Source organism: Chiloscyllium plagiosum, unplaced genomic scaffold (genome assembly GCF_037043375.1).
Source record: "Chiloscyllium plagiosum isolate Xiang-an unplaced genomic scaffold, Cpla_swu_hap1 HiC_scaffold_43, whole genome shotgun sequence".
In the NCBI taxonomy this organism is placed as follows: domain Eukaryota; kingdom Metazoa; phylum Chordata; class Chondrichthyes; order Orectolobiformes; family Hemiscylliidae; genus Chiloscyllium; species Chiloscyllium plagiosum.
Genome location: NW_028270181.1, coordinates 25800593 through 25827305, shown reverse-complemented (window position 1 = coordinate 25827305; position 26713 = coordinate 25800593). Strand labels below are relative to the sequence as shown.

Sequence of the window (26713 nt, the reverse complement as noted above, 5' to 3'; positions counted from 1 at the left end):
GGAGTGACACAAACAATGCAACATCTCTGGTGTCAATAGTGTATACCATCCACAAGGTCCACTATGGTAACTCACAAACGCACCTTTGAGAGCACCTACCAAACCCATGACATCTACAATCTAGAAGGACAAGTGTATCAAATGCTTGTGTCCCTGTCCCTAGGGACAAATCCTGGAAATTCCTTCATAACAGCACTGTGGGCATCCTTATGCAGCTCAAGAATGCAGCTTACTTTCACCTTCTCAAGGGCAATTAGAGGTAGGCATGAATGCTAGTCTAGCCATCAATTCCCACATACCATAATCAAATTAAGAAAAGAACTTGGAGCCAAACTGTTAGATCATGTCATGGGTGATTCTATTTTCAGTAAAAAAAAAGGTCATTGTATTCCTACCATCTGCAGGATTTGGAATCTTTTGAATTCCATCCCATGTGGGCAACAGGATCACAGCAAATGGATGGAAATAACGAATAACAGATGACAGCAAGTTTTGAGAAGATTTGTAGCTCAGGTTGAGGTTCTGGATGTAGGTTTGCTTGCTGAGCTGGAAGGTTCATTTTCAGATGTTTCATCACCATACTCGGTAGCATCTTCAGTGAGTCTCCAGATGAAGCACTAGTGGCATGGCCCGCTTTCTATTTATGTGTTTAGGTTTCCTTGGGTTAGTGATGTAATTTCCTGTGGTGATGCCATTTCCTGTTCTTTTTCTCAGGGGGTGGTAGATGGGGTCTAACTCAATGTGTTTGTTGATAGACTTCCGGTTAGAATGCCATGCTTCTAGGAATTCTCATGTGTATCTCTGTTTGGCTTGTCCTAGGGTGGATGTGTTGTCCCAGTCAAAGTGGTGTCCTTCCTCATCTGCATGTAAGGATACTAGTGAGAGTGGTTCATGTCTTTTTGTGGCTAGTTGATGTTATGTATCCTGGTGGCTAGTTTTCTGCCTGTTTGTCCAATGTAATGTTTGTTACAGTTCTTGCAAGGTATTTTGTAAATTACATTAGTTTTGCTTGTTGTCTGTATAGGGACTTTCAAGTTCATTAGCTGCTGTTTTAGTGTGTTAGTGGATTTGTGGGCTACCATGATGCCAAGCAAAACTAATGTCATTTACAAGATACCTTTCAAGAACTGTAACAAACACTACATTGGACGAATAGACAGAAAACTAGCCACCGTGATACATGAACATCAACTAGCAACAAAAAGACATGATCCACTCTCACTAGCATCCTTACATACAGGTGAGGAAGGACACCACTTCAACTGGGACAACACATCCATCCTAGCACAAGCCAAACAGAGACACGCACGAGAATTCATAGAAGCATGGCATTCCAACTGGAACTCTATCAACAAACACATTGACTTGGATCCCATTTACCACCTCCCTGAGAAAAAGAACAGGAAATGACATCACCACAGGAAATAACATCACCAACCCAAGGAAACCTAAACACATAAATAAAAAATGGGCCATGCCAGCAGTGCTTCATCTGGAGGCTCACTGATGATGTTACCTAGTATGGTGATGAAATGTCTGAAAACGAACCTTCCAGCTCAGCGAGCAAACTCACATGCATATCAGATGGCACCAACATGGTTTCATACCTGCCAAAGCAACAGTTAAATATTGAAAATAGGAGCTTATACTGTCACAGCAGAGTGGCATTGTGAGGAGCCATTTTGCTCAAATCAATGCAAAGCTGATGGATTAGTCCTAAATACTAAACTAGTGCTAGTGTGTGATTGACCATCATTCACAGACTGACACAGTCACGGGGTGAGGCATTAACACACCCACTGAGCTACTTTCAAGACCAGTCCTCACTGAGACATTTGTACATTTGTCTCAGCCAGTTAAATCTCAATGGCTAAATTTTAGACCCACTTTGCTGAATATCAGATAAGGCAGAATCCCACAATTTTGTAGTTCTTGTAAGATTCCCATGGTAAAACACAATTTGAAAAAGTGCAGTCAGAGATGTCCCCCAGTGGAATCTCACATTGATTCACTTGTGGAGCCTCCATTGATGGCTTTGCTCTTGGTTCTTTGACATTCTTAACAGCTAAATTTTTCCCTTTGGTTTTGCGCTCTGGATTAATGCAGTTTTGCAATACTCAGAGGATTTAATGTGGAGTAGCTCCAGCTGATGTTTTCTCATCCAGCTGACACAAATTTGGCTGCACTTACTTGCTGTGTAACAACACATATCACTGGGGTATTCTCATGCTGATTAGCTACAGACAGGATTACACTGTTAGCATCTGGATTCCAAATATTCCACAGCTTCCAGGGCTAAAGTTCTGCCTGTAGCTACAGCCACCATTTTATAAAATCTTCCTGACCATTTTGAGTTCCCCATAGGTTATTTGAGATGACATTTACTTTAACCAAACTATGCAGAGGAGATTGTGACAGCACACTCAACCTTGTGTCATCCCTACTGAGGAAATGATCAACTGTCTGACGTCTATTCAGAATCACAGCATTGTTACAGTACAGAAGGAAGCCACACCTCGCTTCCAACAAACATCATTACACATTACTAGTTGAGCAGGGATGCTAGATAACATATGTTGTTGGTGTGACTGAGTACTAACAGCCTCTTGATAAATATCTTAATAAGAATATTGGAAATATGAACTTCTTAGAGAGAAGTCAGAAATGGTGAGAAACTTGAAACAGCGATGAAGGAATCCATATGCAGAAATCATTAAAAACTAATGTCCAGTTCCAAAAGTTAACTAAACAGACAGGTGAAAATTATTCTGTAAATGATAAGAAGCCTGTTTAGACCCACTTCTAATACTACTTCTCGAGAAGCAAAGGGTTAACTATATCTTTAACAATAGCTACTGAGCATATGTGTAAGTAGCTGTGTCACAATGATTCAGATCATAGGAAACTGGGCTCAAGTCAGTGTATAGTTTTGCTTAATAACACCTGTTAATGTACATTTACCTGACTGTAGGCACTGCACCTCAGGAAGATTAAACTCATCTTGGAGGTTTTGCAATCCAGAAACACCCCAGTGATTTCGGGGCTATGAGGTCAGTCTGCATAGATCAAGTTTATGTTTCCTCAGGTGCAGAAGATTAAGCAGTGATCATGTTTATGATGATTCTTCCTTTATGTCCCACTGTTACTGTTAGAGAGTCTGTAAACCGCGCTCATAAGTGACTTCTCTTTATAATTTCTCATTTCGAACCAAACAATTTCCACATCTTTTCTGAATTTAGGTCGTTCCTCTTTGTTGTGCTAACACCATCATTAACCAACAGAATCATACCTCCACTTTTTCTTGCTTCTTGTTATCCCTAAATGTCCTGTATTGTTCAAGATTCTGATCCCAGTCCATTTAATCACGCAGCCATGTCTTTGTAGTGGCTACCCAAGCATTCATTTCTATTTGCTCTCCTAGTTCATCTGTTTGCTTTCATGTTACATGCATTCAGACACAGAGCCTTTAGCTTTCACTTGAAACTCTTGAAAGAAACTCTTCTTTAGGCTGACACCTTTGGAATTTAAACTAATAGACATGCTAAGTTTTGCATTTGATATTTCTCTTGGTCAAATCCAAATCAAAAAGCCAAATCAATCAACAACATTAAAACAGATTAACTGGCTACTGATCCTGTGCACAAATAGGCTGGGGCATTGTCTTCTTTACAACTTCAAAAGTGTTCATTTTGTCAAAGCTCTTAATTTAGCATTCATCAGGACAATTTGCAAGAATATTAATTCAAGGGGAATGCAATATTTACACTGCACGAGAGTGCTGATTGGTTGGCAAAAGGATACTGATTGTTAAGAGTTGTTGATGTGGAACATGCACCCATTAAAGCTGATTTGCAGTTGACTGCCAGGCTTCCTTAAATTTTAAATATGCCAATTTGAGTCTTGTTAAGATATTGGTTCATTTCTCAGGGCAGCGAATGGCACTCATATTTTGTACCAGGTGTAGTATGTGTATATGTTCTATCTCTCTTTAAATATCAGTGTCCTGTGCATTAATATATGGAGCTTCCTGCACACACAAGTGCACCACTTCAAGCTCAAATGACGATCCTATATTGGTTGCCAGTATAATTATTTGCATGTTTGATATGATCTAGCAGATGCAGTCCAATTTGCAATTACTATTGAATTTTTAAAAATCTGAAGTTAAAAGCTGGTCTCAAGGTGAACATCACAATTATTGTCAATTGTTGTAAAAATCCACCTGGATCACTCTTGTCCTTTCAGGAAGGAATTCAGCTATCTAAGTTATATAATGTGGCCTAGATGTGACAACAATGTGGTTGACTCTTAACCTCTCATTCATGATGGTCTTTCAAGGCCAATTATGAATGAGCAACAAATGCTGGCCCTGCCAGTGGTTTACACATTCCTTGAAAGAAAACAAATTAGCAAGTTACAAAGAAGGAGTTTGTCATTCCAACCTAATAATTTGAACAAATAAACTGAATCAGTTTTTAACTTGACCTCAACAATTTAAATTAAACTGGAGTTGTGCTTTTTTTAATTTTTGTGTTAAGTAAATGGCTTATAATTGACACCAATTTCTACATCGAAAAAAAAAATTCCATCTTGTTAGTAATAGTTTCTGAATGAATGTAAATGAAATTTCAGCTGACTATGTAAACATTGTTGCAGTGGTAGATCAGGAGGTAATTGTCATATTCTAGAATGTTCTGGATCAGTGAAAGTACACATAACTGCAAAGCAACTTGGGGCATTTTCTAAGTTGATGGTGATACACAAATGCAAACTGTAATTGCAGAATTATGTCATGCTTCATATTGATTGACTTTTCAGGTTACCTGTGTTATCAAGGTCCGAGATAGGATGCAAGGTGCACAGTTGCAGAGAACCCTGAGTGATCGCTATGCTACATTTACATGGCTGGACCAATAAGAAGACTTGAATAAATAAAGGAAAATGTGTTTCATTGGAAGAACAGAGCGGGTGAAGAATTTAATTGAACACATTAAACATTTTCAAGTAATTTAGCAAACGTATAGCTCTCATGCTGCCTGTTACAGAAGATTTTTCAAGATGGTACCACCAAGACCAGCGATCACTCCGTTAGGGCTCACTCAAATTTTAAACTAAAATTCAGTCTTTCACTTGAGCACATCCACCAAATGAGTGTTGCACTATCAGATGTGCCATCTTTCGCTATGAGACATAAACCATAGCTCTTTCTGGTCTCGCAGTTAGATGTAAAAAAGCCAAAGTTCACAATTTGGAAGAGCAGGACATTTCTGTCCTGCATCCTGACTAATATTTATCCCACGATCTAATTTCTACTCTTAGAACCTCAAACTGGAACTCATATAGGAATAATGGAGACAAGAATCACATATTGAGTGTATGGATCATAAAACTGGGACCAGCAACAGACTCTGGGCACCACAGCATAGGAGTAATACATTGAACCTAGAGTGTGCAGCATTAGTTTATCAGAATATACACCAGAGTGTAAAGTGGTTGCTGGATTTTTCCTAATCCCTTGAGTACCTGGGATGGGAAAATCTTTATAAACATTCACTGGAGCAACTCCCTGCCATGTTCTCATTCTGGTTGCTTTTCTGAGGGTGGACTGCCTTTCCAGATTACATTTCAACCAGCAGGAACTGGGGTCAATTAAAGCTATTAAAGCGTTAATTAACTGGCATTTTTCAGTGGCAGTGGCATCCATCTTGATAGTTGCAAATAGGATCCCTGTCTGCAGTTTGGCAGCACAACAGAAAGTCAGAAGTTGATCCACCTGACAGTTCTGACCCTTGTTCTGCCCTTTGTCCAAAGTTACAGTACTTCCCAATAGTTTGCCCTGCGTAATACCTAGGTGGAGGAGGGGCAGAATGCAAGGAACCCTCAGCATGATACACACAACAGAGTCAACAAGTTTCTAAAAACTGCGATTGTTACTTTGCTGCACAGGGAGGAAGCATTATGTAGATTAGGCATACAGCTACGTTACAGCAAAGTTCCTTGTCTCCCTTATGGTGGTATTTTAATGTTAAAAAAGGATTACGTAGAATCCCTACAGTGTGGAAACAGGCCCTTCGGCCCAACAAGTCCACACTGACCCCTCCAAAGTGTAACCTACCCAGACCCATTCCTCTACATTTACTCCTGACTAATGCACCTAACCTACACATACCTGAACACTATGGGCAATTTAGCGTGGCCAATTCACCTAACCTGCACATCATTGGACTGTGGGAGGAATCCAGAGCACCTGGAGGAAACCTACGCAGTGCAAATGCCACACAGACAGGCGCCCGAGGTTGGAATCGAACCCGGATCCCTGGCACTGTGAGGCAGCAGTGCTAGCCACTGTGCCACCCCTTCTTACACTTCTTTGTAAAAACACCCGGGAACTTTCAAAAGCTGAAAACGTGAAACAAAAACTGAAAAGTTGGGAAGCTCATTTTTAAGAAAGGTCAAATTTTCGTTTTTTCTAGCAACTTTCACAACTTCAAGAAGTTCAGAAGTGTTTCACAGCCTATATAATTGTTATGTGTAGTCACTGTTATAATACAGCCAAGGTCCCATAAATAGTAATGAAATAATGACCAGATCATCTGTTCTACTACCTACACTTCTTCCAATAGTGGTATCTTTTATATCCAGCTGAGAGGACAAATAGAGCCTTGGTTAAACATCTCGCCTGAAAGATAGAGGCAGTGCAGCCCTTCCTCAGTTGTAGTCTGGAGTATTAGTTTTGATTAATTGGCAGCAATGGGATGTGAACCCATGGCCTTCTTACTCAGAAGTGAGTTGTGCTACCAATGAGCCAGGGCCGACATCTAAAATATGCTCAGAGGTTCTGTTGAGAAGTTACTCCTGAAATATTCCTACCGTTCCTTTCTTTACAGAAGCTGCCAGACCTACTGATTGTTTGTAGCATTTTCAGTTTCAGTTTCTCCTCTGTAACCTGTCACTATAAGACTCCAGGCAGGTGGACTCTCGACTCATGCATCCTAAGTTCCAGGACCATGTTGTGTACTGTAGTGGTTGGCGTTGTCCCTTTCTCCAGTTGTGTTCACAACTAGCTATGCTGATGACTTCACTAGTATTTCCTGTTTAAAGAAAAATCTAACAGACTAATGGAAAAATAAGATTGAAAACAGACCTTCCAAACTGTAATGAGTACAAACTCTTGGCCAAAAGTGGGAGACGTGAAGCCAAATTGGCTCCCAGTTCCAGGGTTGCTTTCAGACCCTAGAGGTTTTGTGCTGTCACAGATAATTCTTTTGTTCAGTTGCATACAAAATAAGCTACTAATACCATGTATATTAAAAGACTTGTTTAGAAATGAGGGAGAGTTAGAAAGTATCGGGAAGTACTTACATTAGTTCTAGTGTGATCTACAAAGATTGAGGTGCATCATCACTCCCAGTAATGACATTTTGATTTAATGTTGGTAAGTTTCCGTTGTAAGTTTTGTTAACATTTCTATTTTTTTGTTGCACTGTCCAAACAGAGGCTGTCTAATCTGGTTTATGTATATTTATTTTAAAGAGTAGACAGCTTGTCATTGGCAGGATGTCATATTGAACTGAAAGGCTTCAATCTGGATCTGTGTTGAATTGGCTGATTGCTTAACATGGGGCAGACTTGGATAGAGATGAGAAACTCAACGACAACTTAGGATGGCTATCTAGTGCCCCACGTAACTAGATACGTGGATATGTGGCATTGATTGGGCACCAGAATGATTGTTGCATAAAGACAACCCTTTTCTCTCAAGTGAGAGACATTGAATTCCATCAAACACAGCATGATGTTCTGGAGTGGGGTACTCGACTAATGTGTCTTTATCACCATATATCAAGCTTAGGTCTGGATTCGGATTTACCCGTAGAGACAACACAAACTCCTGATACCAAAAAAGCTTTGATTCTGATATAGTGTTTTCTGGTAATGATGAAAGCAGTACATGGAACAAACATTCCAAACCTTCAAGTACACAAAATTGAAAGAAAATAATAAACACACAAAGGAGTGAGTTACCTGGCCTTAAAATAGTTGGGGAGAAAGTGAGGACTGCAGATGCTGGAGATCAGAGCTGAAAATGCGTTGCTGGAAAAGCGCAGGGGGTCAGGCAGCATCCAAGGAACAGGAGAATCGACGTTTCGAGCATAAGCCCTTCGAGGCTTATGCCCGAAACATCAATTCTCCTGTTCCTTGGATGCTGCCTGACCCGCTGCGCTTTTCCAGCAACATATTTTTAGTTCTTAAAATAGTTGGATCAGGTTCAGAAGCAGTGCACAGGGCCAAGACCTCTGCTGTAAAGCACTTTTTATTAGATATTAATTATTGTCTGTATGAAGAGAGCTAGTTTTCATTCTAAAGGATTATCTTTCGTTATGTAAGACACCTTGTTTATTTTTGTGTTATGTAACTTTAATTAATATTATGTTAGATGATAAATGTTTGCACTGAATGCATATTAGTGTATCTCCGTATTTTTTGCAGTCTAAATTCATGTATAGACTAGCAATCTGTGTGTCTTCATGTTGGGCCTCGGAGATCCTATGTGGGAAGGTTTTTAGCATTGTTGATATGCTTTCTCAGGCCATGAACCCACAGTGCATGGATGCCCATTATTAATATTGTATGAAGTGAACTCTTAAACTGCCTCTTTCAAGGCATAGTTCTTACATCTACCAAAATATTTTCATTGGCATTTGATTCCATTTCCTATTAATTTTTAACCATTTCATCATCTTATCAATAACCTCCAGGAGTTGAACTGAATTGAATTTATTGTCATGTGTACTGAGGCACAGTGAAAAGCTTTGTCTTACGAGCAATACAGGCAGATCACATAGTTAAGTAGCATAGATAGTAAATAATAGGTAAACAGCAGCAAAAACAAAAACACAGGTACAGGCAAATGTTAAGAGTTTGTGAGTCCATTCAGTATTCTAACAACAGTAGGGTAGAAACTGTTGCGAAACTGACTGGTGCGTGTGTTCAGGCTTCTGTACCTTCTCCCCGATGGTAGAGGTTGTAGAAAAACATTGCCAGAGTGGGATGGATCTTTGAGAATGCTGGCAGCTTTTCCCTGACAGCGGGCCTGGTAGATGGATTCTGTAGATGGGAGGTTGGCCTTTATGATTGACCGGGCTGAGTTCACCACTCTCTGTAGCCATCTCTGATCTTGAATGGTACAGTTTCCATACGAAGTAGTGATATATCCAGACACAATGCTCTCGATGGTGCACCTTTAAAAGTTGGCAAGGGTATTCGCCGTCATGTCAAATTTCCTCAGCAGCCTGACGAAGGGGAGACAGTGCTGGGCCTTTGTAACCAATGCGTCCGCATGAAGAGTCCGAGAAAGCTTGTTGTGGTTGACCACTCCCAGGAGCTTGACACTCTCCACTTATTGCACCTCTGTGCTGTTAATGTGTAGGGGGGGGGGCATGAGTAACATCCCACCGAAAGTCAATAATGAGTTCCTTGGTTTTGCTGGCATTGAGAGTTAGGTTGTTCTCAGTGCACCATTTTTCCAGGTCTTCCACCTCCCGTCTGTAGTCTGTTTTGTCACCATCTGAGATTCGACCGACTATGGTGGTGTCATCAGCGAACTTGTAAATGGTATTTAGTGACGCAGTCATGGGTATACAGTGAGTACAGTAGGGGGCTAAGTACGCACCCTTGGGCGGGCTCCAGTGTTGAGTGTTATTGAGGATGAAATATTGTCACCAGTCTTCACTGATTGTGGCCTGTGGGTCAGGAAACTGAGGATCCAGTTGCAGAGAGTGGGGCTTAGTCCGAGATCACTAAGTTTAGTAATCAGTCTCGAGGGGATAATATTATTGAGGGCTGAACTGTAGTCAATGAGAAGGATTCTTATGTAGCTGTTCTTGGTGTAAAGATGTTCTAGGGAGGAGTGAAGAGCAAGTGATATGGTATTTGACGTGGATCTGTTGGTCCGATAGGCAAATTGGAGTGGGTCAAGAGTAGTGGGGAGGCTGGAGTTGATTAATGCCATGACCACCGAAGTTAGGTCCATTAGATCATTGAGATATGCTGCATGATCCTTCTTAGGCAAAGGGATGATGTTGGCCCTCTTGAAACAGGCAGTGAAAGTGGCCTGCTGCAGGGAGATGTTGAAGATGTCCAAGAAGATTTCTGCCAGTTGATCTGCGCATGCCCTGAGTGCGCGGCCTGGTACTCCATCGGGTTCCATCGCTATCCTTGGATTCACACAAAGGAAAACTGATCTGATCTCTGATGCAGTGACTTTTGGAATAGGTTTGTCAGGACTTTTCGGAATAGGTGTTACCTCTCCGCTGAAATTCTGCTCAAAGCGATCATAGAAGGCGTTAAGATAATTTGGGAGGGATGTGTCATCGTCTGCTATCTTGCACTGTTTCTTTTTAGAACCTTGTGATGTCATTCAGTCCTTGCCATAGTCACCAAGTGTCTGCCTGAGTCTCTAGTTTGGATCGTTATTGGTCCTTCGCTTTTTAATGGCTCTGCGAAGGTCATCCTTGGGTTCCTTATATTTGAGTGGGTCTCCTGATCTGAAGGCCTCACGCATAGTTTTTAGCAGGTTCTGTATGTCCTGATTCATCCAGGTTTTCCTGTTGGGGACACCCAGATTGAATTCCTGGGTATGCAGTCCTCCATACACTTGCTGATAAAGTCTGTGACGGTGGTGGCGTACTCATCCAAGGTACCTGCAGACTGTTTTAACATGGCGCAATCAGCATTCCAGACAGTACAGGAGTTGATCCTCTGCCTCCTCCGACCAGCCCTGGACCTGTATCCGCGAGGTGGTCTCCTGCTTGAGCTTTGGCCTGTAAGCCGGGAGAAGAAACACAGTATTGTGGTCAGAGTTCCCAAAATGAGGGCGGGGGATGGAGTGGGAGTTTTGGATCACTGGATTAATTACTATGTCTCGTACCAGTATCAACTTTAGTGCCACTCTTGCATGGCATTTGCCCAAGGTGCATGTCATAATGATGAAAACACAATACACAGAGCTAGTCCCAAAACAAAAGACAATAAGGGAATAGTGGTATATGTCACTCGATGACTAATCCAGACACCAGTGGTTAGAGAAATCTGCTGTCCTTACTTGGTCTGGCCTGTGTGTGACTCCAGACCCAAAGCAATGCAGCTGAATCTTAACTGCTCATGCAACAGCCTTGCAAGTCATTCAGTTCAACATCAATTAGCAATTGGCAACAAATGCTGACTTAGCCAACCAGGGTCACATCCCATTAAAGAATTAAGGTAAAATAAAAACACCTGTACCTAGCTCTAATAATTTTGGGGGTCCACACTGAAGATTGCAATAGCCTTTGGTATGGAATCTTGTGAAAGGCATTCTGAAAGTCCCTGTTCACCATGTCCACTACATTTTCTCTTCTAACATACTGTCATATCGATGAGCTCCACCATGTTTGGCAGGAATATTCTTACTCTCTGAAATCCACATCGGCTGCTTCTGATTACATGCATCATGAAGAAAGCTACTCACTTTGACTTGAAGAATTCTAGAAAATGGTAGACAATCTGTAATATACAAATTCATAAATCTTGAAAATACAGGCCTCACTGATTACCCAGATGGGTTCTGTCAGTCAGTTTGAATTTGGCTGTAACATTGGCATCTCCAGTGTTACGACACAGGGTAAACCCTCCTGATTAATTTAAACCAGCAATACACAAAAGATTTATTCTGTGCAGTAATCTGTGAAAATTCAAGAGGCCAAGAATGATTGAAAGTAAAAATTAACAACTTTATTTCTTAAAGTATGACAGAGAATAATTAACTAACAACTATTTACAACTCCTTCCGCTAATCTATCTTTTACCTTCCCTTCTATAACACTAATCCGATAAAACTCCCTTTAAGGATTTACAAAACAAAATTTCTTATCTCAAAACCAGGCAGCTTTCAGTTCTTCTCTATATTCCTGTCTTCTTTCCTTCTTCTTGGGGATTCTGCTTCACACGTTACTGATCGATAAAGGTACCTTTCGGAGAGCTATTTTTCAGGCAGTCTTTACATGCTGTTGGCTTGGCAGTTCTCCTCCCAACTATTAAATTTTCTCCAGTCTTATCTCCCCAAAGTATCAGATTGTGTCATTGGCTTTTATGATTCTTAATATACTCAATTCAAACTTGATTGGAGATTTGTACTTTGGGATATAATTTAAACTGATCGGCTAAATTCGAATTCAAATTTGTTTTTGTTTCCAGGCAACCAGCTAATTGAGTTGTTCGACCAAATTTTACATTTTTGTTTCAGAACACTTGATGCTGTCAGGGTAGTTCTACTGGCTTTTAACTTTCATAAAGGTATAGTACACCCACATCTTCATAATACCTCTCCCCTTAAGAAAAAATGAACCATCGTAATGAAAAGATGGCTGCATTTTTTCTTCTATTTTTAAACACATTATCCTAACAGATAACTTTAATATAAGTTCACCTTAACTTCTTCCCATATACCTGTGTGTATGTGTATCTCATCTAAACTTTATCCATTAAATCCGCGATAACGCATCTGTGATTACATTCTTATGACCCGCAACATGTATGATTTTTAAATTAGAAGTCTGTAACATTAGACTCCAATGAAATAGTCTCATATTATTGTCTTTAAAGCATTCTAAAAATGTAAGTGGTTGTGATCCGTGTACAGCACCGTCTCCGACACATTGTTCGTGACATACTCATTAAAATGTTGTAAGGCCAGTACCAATCTCAATAGTTATTTTTCGACTGTAGAGCATTTCCTCTAGTGAATATTGATCTTCTTCGAAAGTAACCAACTGGCAGTTCAGTCCCATCCTCATGATCTTGTAGGTGTACAGATCCAACTCCAATGTCACTGTCATCGATGGCGACTTTAGAAGGTTTTAAAAAGTTTAGTGTAGCTAAAACTGGTTGGGTAGTTAATATTGATTTTAAATGGTCAAATGCCTCCTGGCATTGTTCTGTCTGTCAAAACTTTGTGTTCTTCTTCAGCAAATCGGTTAACGGTGCCACTACACTGCTCAAGTTTGGAACAAACTTCTGATAGAATCCATTCAGTCATAGAGATGTGCAGCACGGAAACAGACCCTTTGGTCCAGCTTGTCCATGCCGACCAGATATCCCAATCCAATCTAGTCACATCTACCAGCATCCGCCCCATATCCTCCAAACCCTTCCTATTCATATACTGATCCAGATGCTTTTTAAATGTTGCAATTGTACCAGCCTCCACCACTTCCTCTGTCAGCTCATTCCATACACGTACCACCCTCTGTGTGAAAATGTTGCCCCTTAGGTCTCTTTTATATCTTTCCCCTCTCACCCTATACCTATGCCCTCTACTTCTGGACTCCCCCACCCCAGGGAAGAGACTTTGTCTATTTACCCTATCCATGCCCCTCATAATTTTGTAAACCTCTATTAGGTCACCCCTCAGCCTCCAATGCTCCAGGGAAAACAGCCCCAGCCCATTCAACCTCTCCCTATAGCTCAAATCCTTCAACCCTGGCAACATCCTTGTAAATCTTTTCTAAACCCTTTCAAATTCCACAACATCTTTCCGAAAGGAAGGAGACCAGAATTACATGCAATATTCGAAAAATGGCCGAACCAATGTCCTGTACAGCTGCAACATGACCTCCCAACTCCTGTACTCAATACTCTGACCAATAAAGGAAAGCATACCAAACACCTTCTTCACTATCCTATCTACCTGCGACTCCACTTTCAAGTAGTTATGAACCTGCATTCCAAGGTCTCTTTGTTCAGCAACATTCCCTTGGACCTTACCATTAAGTGTATAAGTCCTGCTAAGATTTGCTTTCCCAAAATGCAGCACCTTGCATTTATCTAAATTAAACTCCATCTGTCACTTCTCAGCCCATTGGCCCATCTGATCAAGTCCTAAGGATCGAAGCACCTCTTTCTTCGAGATTGGTCATGGAAATTCCTTGATGGCCTTTGTCTTTGCATTCCATGGGGTCAACCTTCCATTACCAATGCTATGTCCCAAGAACGTTACCTCTGCTTTCACTAATTCCGTTTTAGTTAAGTTTATCACCAGTTTTGCTTCTCGTACTCGTTCAAAGAGCTCTGCCATTTGTACCATGTGATCTTTCCAGGACTTAGTAAAATTCACTACATTGTCCAAATAGACTGCACAGCTTGTTAACCCAGCCACAACTTTGTTCATGAGTCTTTGGAATGTGATGGGTACGTTCTTCATTCCAAAGGGGTCACTTTAAACTGATATAGCCTATTTGGGGTTACAAATGCAGAAATTTCTTTCACCAACTCTGATAAAGGTACCTGCCAGTAACCACACATTAAGTCCAACTTAGTGATGTAACTGGCTTGTCCGACTTTCTCAATACAGTCCTCCAATCTAGGAATTGGATATGCGTTTGATTTTGTAATGGCATTGACCTTCCAATAATCCACGCAGAATCGCTGAGTCCCGTCCAGTTTGGGAACTAAGACAATCACTGGCTTGGTTCGATTATGTCCTCATCGAAATTGGCCTCCATCTCCATCTGGACCTGTCTGGCTTTGAAAGGATTAAGCTGATAAGGGTATTGTTTTATCAGATCAGTATTCCCTACGTCTACTTCGTGTACAATAGCATTAGACCTTCCCATATGATTCTTACATACACCCATATACTGCAGTAACAAATCTTTTAACTGTGTTCTATGCTGCTGAGACATATAGCTTACTAACTATCCCACTCCTCAAAGACGTCTTTTTAAAATCTATTTTGAGGCACATCAAAATCCACATCATCTGGATTTGATTCTTCACTCTGCGGGGCAGTAACTAACACCTGTTTCTCCAGTTCTTTCTCTCTAGTATAATATAGTTTCAACACATTCACGTGACACACCTGATACCATTTTCTTCTATGGCATCTTTACCAGATAGTTCACCTACTCAACTTTTTGATAGGGACCATTAAACTTTTGAAGGGATCTCCTATCACTGGTTACAGTACTAACACGTCATACCCCTCGGGAAAACATCCAAGTCTCAGAGCTTTTATCTGCCGCCTGTTACATTCTATACTGTGACCTCTTCAGGTGCTGCTTAGCTAACACCCCTAGTCAACTTAGTCTCTCCCTCACCTCTGATACATAATCTAAGCGTGAGATCTCCGACTTTGGTCCTGTCAATTTTTCTTTAATTAATTTCAAAGGGCCTCTCACTTCATGCCCGAATATTAACTCGAAGGGAGTGAACTGAGTAGATTCATTTGGGGCATCTCTAATGACAAACAATACAAATACCTTTATCTCAATCATTCAGGTAATCCTGACAGTATGCTCTCAACATGGTCATCAAGGTCTGATGCTAACTTTCTAAAGTTCCCAGGGATTCAGGATGATACGCACTGGATTTAAAGTGCTGTACACCTCAGCTATCCATAATCTCCATAAATAGCCTAGCAGTAAAATTTGACCCTTGATCTGACTGAATCTCTCTGGGTAGCCCATATCATATGAAGAAAGTTACTAACTCCTTTACCACCTTTTGTGCCTTGATACTCCGTAATGGAATTGCCTCCAGAAATCTGGTAAACATGTCCATTATGGTTAACAAGTACTGGTTTCCACTTTTAGTTCTCGAGAGGGGACCTACACAATCAATTATAACCCATGTGAAAGGTTCTTCAAATGTGGGAATTGGCAACAAAGGTGCTGGTTTTATTACTACCTGTGGCTTACCTACCGTTTGGCATGTATGACACGTACGGCAAAACTTAACCACATCCTTGTGCATTCCAGGCCAATAAAAATGTTTTATACCTTAGTCTGAGTCTTTCGTATTTCTAAGTGACCTCCTACAGTTAGTTCATGTGCTACCCGTAACATAACCTGTCTGTATGCTACCGGCAACATAATCTGTTGCACTTCGGCCCATTTCTCCTCTGCACTAACCTGCCATGGTCTCCATTTCTGTCTTAGGATTCTATCTTTCAGATAATAACCATTTGGAATATTCTCTGCCTCCTTTTCAGAGTATGCATCCAACATATATATATTTTTATCACCTTGTCTTGCTGTTGCAAGTCTCTTACTCTTTCAGGACTAAACACTTCTGTCTGACCCTCTGCCTGTTTGGGTTTTTCCTGCACCATCATGTCAAACAGGGTATCCGCTAACTGAATCTCAACTCCTTCATCTTTCTCTTTACCTTTCGCTTCGTGCTGTGACTTATGATAGTGGGATCATAAGTTACCACACAGTCTGGGAAAATACCAGGATATTTCTGTTTTAACTCCTCAGTTTCTTGGTCTTCCTTGGGCATCTCTACAACAAGGGGTGTCATTCCCACCTTGGATCCTGCCAAATCATTCCCAAGGACAATCTGAATTCCTGGAACTGACACTCTGTCAATCACTCCCACTGTAACTTCCCTAGTCTTGAGTTGGAACTCCAACTTGATTTTACGTAGGGGAATGCTAAACTTCTGTCCATCTATCCCTCAAATTACCACACTCTCGGTTAACAGATCAGAAAGAGTGCATATTCGTTCAACTCTTACCATCAGTGACTGGTTAGATCCTGTATATCTCAATATTATAACTTCTTGTCCTTCTCTCCTGTTCTTTCTGAGTAAACCTTACCCACAGAGACAAATTCTTTGCAGAGATCAATTCTTTGTACTAACTCCATACCCAGCCCCTGTATAGTCTGTGCACTCTCCTGCAGCTCCTTGGCTCCTCTTGGGGGTCTCCTTTACTACCTTCACTGATGCCACTGGCTTAGCTCTTTTACCACATCTTTTCCCACAGCACCTTTCTTTAATGACCAGCTTTAACTGTATTTTTACGTGTCCCACTTTCTGGCAGCGAAAACACCTTTTCCCAGTGCCCTTCTGAAACCACCAGCCCTGTAATTTTCTGTGTCCCATACCATTACAATGAAAACACCTAAGGCCTTTCACCTCCTGTCAACCCTCTTGGGCTTCTTTAACTTGTGGTAAATTCTTACTAGTGCTCTCTATTCTTGGTTTCTTGGTGTAGGATCGCCCCTTCTCCCAACTTTTATCCCTCACAGGACGAAATTTGGGTCAGAAGCTTGTCTTATGCACCAATATGTATTCATCTGCTAATTCTGCCGCCCTTCTCAGTTCCTGAACTTTCTGTTCCTCCATGTGAAACCTTACCATCTCTGCAAGTGAGTTTTTAAACTTATCCAACTGAATAATCTCACTTAGAGCCTCAAAGGTCTTATCTATTTTCAAAGCACACACCCATCAATCAAAATGACTATGTTTAATTCTTTCAAACTCAACATAAGTCTGACCTGGTTCCTTCTTTGTGTTTCTGTCTACAGTATATGCTTCTGGTATCAATTCATAAGCACTTAAAATAGCCTGTTTAACCCCTTCATAATCTCTTGAACACTCATCTGACAGTGCAGCAAATACCTCATTAGCTCTGCCTACTAGTTTAGTCTTAACTAGCATTACCCATAAATCCTCAGACAACTCCGTCTGCCCAGCCAATTTTTCGACATCTTTTTCATCAAAACGAGGAAGAGTTTTGACATATTTATATATATCATTACCTTCTCTTTTAATCACCATCCTGTTAACTTGACTTTGCTAAGTCGCAACTTCTCAAGTTCAAATTCTCTCTCTTCTCTCTTTTCCTCTCCCTTTCTTCTCTCTCTTTCTTTCTCCCTTTTTTTCTCTCCCTTCCTTCTGTCTTTGTTCAGCCAAGAACCTTCTCTCTCTCTCTTTTTTCTTTTCTCTCTCTTTTTCCCTCTCTTTATCTTCTAACTTCATTTTCCTCAATTGTAATTTAAGTTTTTCTACCTCTCCTGCACTTGTCTGTTTCTCTGATACACCTGAGTGTTAGAGTAACGCCCTTACAATTTCAGCTTTATTTTTGTCCTTGATTAAACTCAAATCTAATTTATTTGCTAACTCTAAAAGTATGGCCTTTTTCTTTCCTTCAAAACTATCTTGGCAAATTTGAGAATCATCTTCAAATCCCAGAACCTCTTTAGCAACTTTAAGAGCCATTTCTCTCACTTTTAATTTAATCAATCATAAGTCACCAAAAGTAAACAAATTGCCTCATCTATGTTTTATTTAAAGATCAAGGAAACTAACCCTTAAGTGTTTAAATCTTCTGGGAATTTTCGTACCCCCAAATCTATTCAAATCTGTCTAAACCAGTTCAAATCCTGACGACGAGCCCCCAAACTGTTATGGTACAGGGTAAACCCTCCTGCTTAATGTAAACCAGCAACACAGAAAAGATTTATCCTGTGCAGTAATCTGTGAAAATTCAAGAGGCCAAGAAGTAGTGAAAGTAAAAATTAACAATTGTATTTCTTGAAAGTATAATAGAGAATAATTAACTAAGAACTATTTACAACTCCTTCCTCTAACCTATCTTTTACCTTCCCTTCTATAATACTAGTTCAATAAAACTCCCATTTAAGATTTACAAAACAAAACTTCTTATCTCAAAACCAAGCAGCTTTCGGTTCTTCCCTGTATTCCTGTCTTCTTTTCTTCTTCTTGGGGATTCTACTTCACAGGTTACTGATCGATAAAGGTACCTTTAAGAGAGATATTTTTTGGGCAGTGTTTACATGCTGGTGGCTTGGCAGTTCTCTTTCCAACTGTTCCATCTTTCTGGTCTTATACCCACAGCATCGATTGTGTCACTGGCTTTTCAGATTGTCAATATACTCAATTCAAACTTGATTGGAGGTTGGTATTTTGGGATATAATTTAAACTGAATGGCTAAATTCAAATTTGTTTTTGTCTCCAGGCAACCAACTAGTCGAGCTGTTCGACCAGATGTTACATTGTAGTTTTTTTTTCAGAACACTTAGTGCTGTCAGGTAGTTCTGCTGGCTTTTAACTTTCTTTTTATACATAAATATTTTTATTGAAAACCTTTTTAAATCTTTTACTAAACATTTATATACAAACAAAAGAATAACACCATTCAAACAGAAAAAAAGAGCAGTACAACAAAGCCATAACAAAGTACTATTGTTAATGAACGATCTGCTATTCTACCAGAACAAACATATCTACTTAACTTAAACTAAACTACAAACATGCTAAATATATACTAACTTAAACTAAATTCAAATAACTTTAATTAAATAATATCTCACTACTTTACTCTATCTCACTCATCATACCTCCACTGAGGCTCTCATCTTGGGAGCACCATTTACAGTACCCATATTCTTTTTCCCCCAGTCTCCTTCTCCTGAGGCCCTATGGGCACCCATACTGATTTCCACAGATATACCACCATCCTAATTAATATTGCTGATAAGTCAGCGTCAATATAATTTTAAAAGGGCCGCCACATCTTGTAAAACTGTTCCATTTTGTGGTGCACCATATTTGTGACGTAGTCTTGGGGGAGATACTCCATCACCAGCCTACGCCACCCCATAAGACTTGGTGGTTTTTCTGACATCCAATTCAGTAGAAAGTTCTTCCTCGCACAATGGGTAAGGATGTCACACAATCTCTTCCCGTGTTCCCCCAGAGAGTGCAAGTTTGGCAACACCAAAAGAATAATTAATTTCAATCCCCAGGATGTCCTTCAACTCCCTTACTATAGCACTCCAGTATCTCTGGATCTTATAAAATGACCAATAGCAGTGCGTGAGTGTGCCTATACTAATTTTACATTTCGGACACCCTGATGACGCTCCTCTCTTGAACTTAGTTCGCCTCTCTGGTGCCATATGAGCCCTGTGTAAGGTCTACAATTGCATGGCCTGCACCCTGTTACATACTGAGATTTTCCTTACATTCCCCAGATGTCCTCCCATACCTTTGATGAAATATCCTCTCCTAACTCTCTATTCCACGTCCTACAGAGTCCTTCCATGTCCCCCAGGGCGCAACCCTTCTGTAAATGATATAAAATACTGAGTGAAAGAGCACCTGTGCACCAGAGTACTCTTTTCTCCATTTCTGATTTGTCATACTAGACCAGGAGTGTGGTCTTCCTCTGTATATAGTCCCTTATCTGGAAGTATCGGAAAAGGTCCCTATTAGACAATACATATTAGACAATACATTACAAAATCGGAAGCCATGCCCGTGGGGGGAATTAGTGGACGTGCGTGATCTGAAGGATGGAATGCAATTCCCATTTAGATGGTTGTCAAAGACTTAACATAGACTTATAAAGACTTACATAGACTTAACTGACTAAATGACATCAGGATCCCCCCTCAAATAAATCTTCTAGACAGAAGATTTCCTTATTCTCCCATGCCTTAAAGCTGGGTTTAAATCCTTGGGCTCCCACCAATGGGTAAATGGCAAAGTCTTAGACTAATTACCCTTGTCTTGCCTCATTATCCTCATTTTGCACTGCTGGGTCATGGATTTCATCTTGCCCATGAATAATAAATTAATTAAAGGACATCTCGACTGTGAGGCTTCAATATCAAGCCAAATTGACTCAGAATTCCCCCGGACTCAGTCACCAACATATGTTATCTGGGCACTTATTTGGTATTTCTTCAAATCCAGAAGATCCACCCCTCCATCAGTCTGCGAAAGTTGCAATTTAGTGAATTTAATTAGAGGCCGCCTGTGGCATCCTAGCCAACCACTGAGCTTCCATAACACTCGTCTGGGTAGCAACAACAGGACTGTTCTCATGGGGGACAACAGGCGTGGAAGAACATTCATCTTAACCAGGGCTATTCGGCCTAACCATGATAATGGTAATCCCTCCCACCGCTGCAAATCCTGTTTTATCCTCTGTAATAGCTGTACATAGTTAGCTTTATACAGCTGGTGGAAGGCAGGGGTAATAAAAATTCCCAAATACAAAAAAAATCCTTTTGACAACCATCTAAATGGGAATTGCATTCCATCCTTCAGATCACGCACGTCCACTAATTCCCCCCACAGGCATGGCTTCCGATTTTGTAAAATTGATCCTGTAACCAAAGAGACCACCATGTGAATTAACTGTTTGGATCAGTTGAGGAACACACTTCTTCAGATTGGCCAAAAATAAAAGGACATCATCTGCGTATAGGGTGCTCTTATAGCTCTCCCATTCCCATCTTTATTTCAGGATCCCTCCTGATAGCTTCGGCTAATGGTTCAATTGCCAAGGTAAATGACAGCAGTGATAAAGGACACCCTTGTCGACTACCTCTTCCAATATTAAAGTTATTTGACTTAATACCATTTGTAATGACTGCCGCCTTAGGATCATTATACAGTACTGCTACCCAGCTGGCAGAGGATCCCCCCAAACCAAAGCGCTGTTGGACCTCAAAACGATACGGCCATTCTATCTGATCAAACATCTTTTCTGCATCTAGGGAGACCACCAAACCCTGGATCAATCTTTGGCATACCTGCACTGTGTTTAGTACTCTCCTGGTATTGTTGGAGGAGCTACGGCCCTTAACAAAACCTGTTCTTTTATAATATGGGATATTATAACCTCAGAGCCAGCATCTTGGATAAAATTTTGAAATCTACATTCAACAGTGAAATTGATGTGTATGAAGCACACTCTTCGGGGTCTTGCCCTTTCCTTAAAATGAGGGAGATATTAACCTCTGTAAGAGAAAGCAGCAGACAATCCTGTGTATAAGAATAGTTGTACATTCCCAGAAGTGAATCCACTAATATGTTTATGAATTCCTTATAGAATTCAGTTGGGAATCCATCTGGCTCTGGTGCTTTGCCATCCTGAAGATGCCTTATTGCTTCCAGCACTTCCTGTACCGTTATAAGTGCATTCAAAAGGGAAGCCTGTTCCATATTTATATTGGGGAGATCCAGATTTTCAAAAAAGCACTGCATTCCCATTGTACCGTGTTCGCCTCCCTCCAACCGATATAACTCTGCAAAGTATTCCCTAAACCTAACACTGATCTTCTTCAACTCACGGGTAACCGTGCCAGCCTTCACTCTAACAGATGTAATAGATTGGGAAGCTTTTTTCCTCCTAGTCAAATAAGCCAGATATCTACCAGGCTTATCTCCAAATTCAAACAGTCTTTGTTTGGCCAAGGAGACCTCTTTTTTAGCCACTTGTGTGTGCATTGAGTCAAAAGCAGCCCGGAGAGCTGTGACCTGCTGCAGCTTAACCAATGACGGCCTATTATAATATGTTTTCTCAGCTGCCTTCAACCGGGCCTCCAGCATCCATTGCTGCTCCACCCTCTGCCTCTTTCTAGTCGTCAAATATGAAATGATCAGGCCTTATAAATATGTCTTAGTGGCCTCCCAAAGTATTACTAACCATACCAGACTTGATATCCCAAAAGGCCCTGAACTTTCTTGTAATATATTCAACCAATTTGCTATCACCGAACAAAAATGGATCCATGCGCCAGTGACGTGCATCCATTCCACTACCCTTGATTATAACATCTAAATAGGACACAACCACAAGGGATGAACTCAGATTTCTCCAGTTTCCTCATTTCCCCTCCCCCCACCTTGTCTCAGTCAAATTCCTCGAACTCAGCACCGCCTTCCTAACCTGCAATCTTCTTCCTGACCTCTCCGCCCCCACCCCACTCCGGCCTATCACCCTCACCTTGACCTCCTTCCACCTATCGCATTTCCAACGCCCCTCTCCCAAGTCCCTCCTCCCTACCTTTTATCTTAGCCTGCTGGGCACACTTTCCTCATTCCTGAAGAAGGGTTTATGCCCGAAACGTCGATTCTCCTGTTCCTTGGAAGCTGCCTGACCTGCAGCGCTTTTCCAGCAACACATTTTCAGCCCATATAAATCTAGGTAATTTATCATCATTCACCCTAACTTCCCTAGTATATTAATTTATTATGAAAGCTCTCATCTTGCCTACAACTAATTTAGCATTTATCCAGTACCTTCTCTTTTGTAACTTTTGGTAAAAAAAAACAAATTTAATGATTGGAGTTTGTAACCCTGTTGTTGGACTGCAGAAAAATAATATCTCTTGCTGGTAAAGTCTGTAATTGTCCAAAACCATTTTGTAAACTGTATATGGCTTACCACCTTGATACTACCAGGTAGTGAGCAACTCTGCTTATCAGGTGAGACTATGATTCTTCTTTAAGATCATGACTGTAACAATGTCTCAAAAAACCAATGCTCCAAATGGGATCTTTTCCTTTGCTTGGAAATGCAGCTCCTGATGCAAACTGACCCTCAGGTTCTCTTAACTCTGCAGAGAACCAGTGGTAAAGCTTTGTTTAATGTATCCTCCTAGAAGAAGCTTGCTTCACACACTCATTCCTCCTGAAAGGCGCATCACCATAGATTTCATTTTTTACAAAAAAAGTAATTAAAAGGAACTTGAATTGGTTCAACTCATCTGTTTTCTGAGGTGGCACTACCTCCAGCAAAGTCTTGGTAGAGCGCCAGACCTTGGATCTTGAATGAGAATTGGATCAGATTTAGAGTCATAGAGTCATGCAGCATAGAAACAGATCCTTTGATCCAACTCATCCATGCCGACCAGATTTCCTAAATTAATTTTAATGTGATTCTCTCTTGGGTTGAGTAGTTTAACATCAATGCCAAGATATTCTGATTGGTGTTATTTTAATCCACAGCCCCATCAGGATTAAAATATTGGAAATCTATACCTTAATGTTTCGGCTAATCAAGGAATATCTCCCAACCAGTGAAGATTCTGGACAATGCATGTGAGAATGTAGCACAGCGTTAATTACACCTCCAGGAAAAGAGGTGGACTGTCGGTTTCTGACCAAAGACTTACAGAAATCGCTCATGTAAAATTCAATTATGGGAGAACTCTAAAAGCAATGTATGATGAAGATAACACAAAATTAAATCATCATCAAGGTAAGCCAAAATTCAATGTACGTTTATCAAGGGTAAAGTATTGATGCAAAAGGCAAATACTGACTCAAAGGAAGGATCAAATGAGGTCTCTGTATACTCCCATTGTCAGAAAGGTTGATTCGACAACATCATGAAAATCCAGACAATCCCTAATCTTTATATTAACAAATCCTGAATATCCAAGCAACCCCTAATTTACATACTATCATTACACTGTTTCCCAAAATTCTATACAATCCCTAGTCTTCACATGAGCAGATGCTAAAAAAAATACAATCCTGAATCTTCACACAAGTAACTGGGTTAGTAAGTTTGCCGATGACATGAAGGTGGAGTTATGGATAGTGTGGACGGCTGTTGAAGGTTGCAATGGGTCATTGACAGGATGCGGAGCTGGGCTGATAAGTGGCATTTGGAGTTCATTTATTTTGGAAGGTCGAATTTGAATGCAGATTACAGGGTTAAAGGCAGAATTCTTGGCAGTGTGGAGGAACAGAGGGATCTTGGTGTCCGTGTCCATAGATTCCTGAAAGTTGCCACCCAGGTTGATAGGGTTGTTAAGAAGGCATATGGTATGTTGGTTTTCATTATCAGGGGGATTGAGCTTAAGAGCCATGAGGTTATGCTGCAGCTCTATAGAGCCGTGGTAAGACCACACTTGGAATATTGCATTCGGTTCTGGTTGCTTCATTATGGGAAATATGTGGAAGCTTTAGAGGGGGTGCAGAGGAGATTTACCAGGATACTGCCTGGACTTGATGGCATTTCTTATGAAGAAAGTTGAGGGAGATAAGGCTTTTCTTATTGGAGCAAAGAAGGATGAGAGGTGACTTGATAGGGGTGTATAGATGATGAGTGGCATAGATCGAGTGGATAGCCAGAGATTTTTTTCCCAGAGCGGAAATGTCAATTATGAGGGGACATAATTTTAAGGTGATCGGAGGAAGCTGTAGGAGAGATGTCAGAGGTAGGTTCTTTACAGAGAGTGGTGGGTCCGTGGAATACAATGCCAGCAGTGGTAGTACAGTCAGATACATTAGGGATATTTAAATGACTCATGGATAGGCACATGGATGATAGTAAAATGAAGGGTATGTAGATTATTTTGATCTTAGAGCAGGATAAAAGGTCGGCACAACATCGAGGTTCGAAGGGCCTTTAATGTGCTGTATTGTTCTATGTTCTTCTATGTAAGTAAATGCATAAAATTAGACGATCCCTAAGCTTTACATGAACAAAATCCTGAAAAGTCAGAGAATCCCTAACATACATACCCATAAATCTTGAAAATCCAGACAATCCTTAATCTTCATATCAATACATTAAACGTCACAACAAATCCTAACCTCACACCAACACATCTTGAAAGTTGAGACAACCACTTATCTCCACATCATTATAATCCCATAAACGCTGTCACTAATTTAATATAAAACTAAATGCTCCTCAAACTAAAAGCACATGTAGTCTCCTAACTGCACACAACATACAATCATAATTTCTTAATAGTCATTACCCTCGCCTGTCTTTTGTCTCCTATACTGTAAGCCCTTGAGCAAGGACTCTCATAATTCAATATCAACTCTCCAACCAACAAAAATGTGTTTTCCTAATCACACTATCAAAACATCTGCCAGCCAAAAATTCCATTATCACTATAAATATTGAGTTTATCAACAACATATAAATGCCCAGGAAAGGTGCATAATGTCTGCCTCATTATATTATTTAATGTATTGACGTATTCAGTTAAACAGACCAGGTTTATTAATGTAATCTTCACACGAACAAATGGTTCTCAGTTGACTGGTGTGGCAGCAGGAATGTATAATCACCCTCTGATCTGTTTGTGGATATGGAATGTTGTCAGTTGTTCACATTAACATCAACAATTTTTAGAAGGCTAATAGATAGGATATTAGGAGAGTAGAGTATTATTATTTGAAAAAGAGACAATGTTTAATTTAATACATTAGCCTTGTAGATGTTGGACAGGCAAGGAAGAGTCAGGAGTCAGAGTTACTCACTTCAAGATTTCCAGCCTCTGACTTGCTACTAGATTTGAAGAGATGTAAATCAGGCTTTGAGTACTGTGTGCGGTTTTAAATAGTCATAGAGACGTACAGCATGGAATCAGACCCTTTGTACCAACTCGTCCATGCCGACCAGATATCCCAACCCAATCTAGTCCCACCTGCCAACACCTTGCCCATATCCCTCCAAATCCTTCCTATTCGTATACCCATCCAGATGCCTTTTAAATGCTGCAATTGTACCAGCCTCCACCACTTCCTCTGGCAGCCCATTCCACACACGCACCACCATCTGCGTGAAAACGTTGCCCCTTAAGTCTCTTTTATATTTTTCCCCATTCACCCTAAACCTATGCCCTCTAGTTCTAGACTCCCCCACTCCAGGGAAAAGACCTTGTCTATTTACCCTATCCATGCCCCTCATGATCTTATAAATCTCTATAAGGTCACCCCTCAGCCTCCAACGCTCCAGGGAAAACAGCCCCAGCATATTCAACCTCTGTCTTTATCTCAGATCCTCCAATCCTGGCAACACCCTTGTAAGTTATTTCTGAACCCTTTCAAGTTTCACAACGTCTTTCCGATAGAAAGGAGACCAGAATTGCACGCAATATTCCAAAAGCGGCCTAACCAATGTCCTGTACAGCCTCAACATGACTTCCCAACTCCTGTACTCAATACTCTGACCAAGAAAGGAAAGCATACCAAATGCCTTCTTCACTACCCTATCTACCTGCGACTCCACTTTCAAGGAGCTATGAACCTGCACTCCAAGGTCAATTTGTTCCGAACACTTCCTAGTACCTTACCATTAAGTGTATAAGTCCTGCCCTGATT

General features: G+C 40.7%; 3 protein-coding genes across 5 annotated transcripts in view; 2 read left to right on the top strand and 1 right to left on the bottom strand.

The window, feature by feature from the left end:
- The window catches only part of LOC122541770 (uncharacterized), an 85237-nt gene extending 80277 nt beyond the window's left edge, over positions 1-4960 (top strand). For 2 of the 3 annotated variants that reach the window (XM_087982548.1, XM_087982549.1), the window contains exon 13: positions 4819-4960. In XM_087982548.1, the coding sequence (XP_087838674.1) occupies positions 4819-4917 (99 nt within the window). In that variant the 3' untranslated portion in view covers positions 4918-4960. Of the gene's footprint in view, positions 1-2971; positions 3051-4818 lie in introns of all 3 variants that reach the window. The other variant, XM_043678730.2, reaches the window with a different exon arrangement.
- A 3802-nt stretch (positions 4961-8762) lies between these two features.
- Positions 8763-26713, bottom strand: part of tmem254 (transmembrane protein 254) — a 60328-nt gene continuing 42377 nt past the window's right edge. The window contains exon 4 of the mRNA XM_087982487.1: positions 8763-10823. Within this exon, the coding sequence (XP_087838613.1) occupies positions 10730-10823 (94 nt within the window). The 3' untranslated portion in view covers positions 8763-10729. The remainder of the gene's footprint in view (positions 10824-26713) is intronic.
- gpx9 (glutathione peroxidase 9) overlaps positions 23617-26713 on the top strand; it is a 121444-nt gene continuing 118347 nt past the window's right edge. The window contains exon 1 of the mRNA XM_087982485.1: positions 23617-23843. The gene's annotated coding sequence lies outside the window, so the exon portion shown is untranslated. The remainder of the gene's footprint in view (positions 23844-26713) is intronic.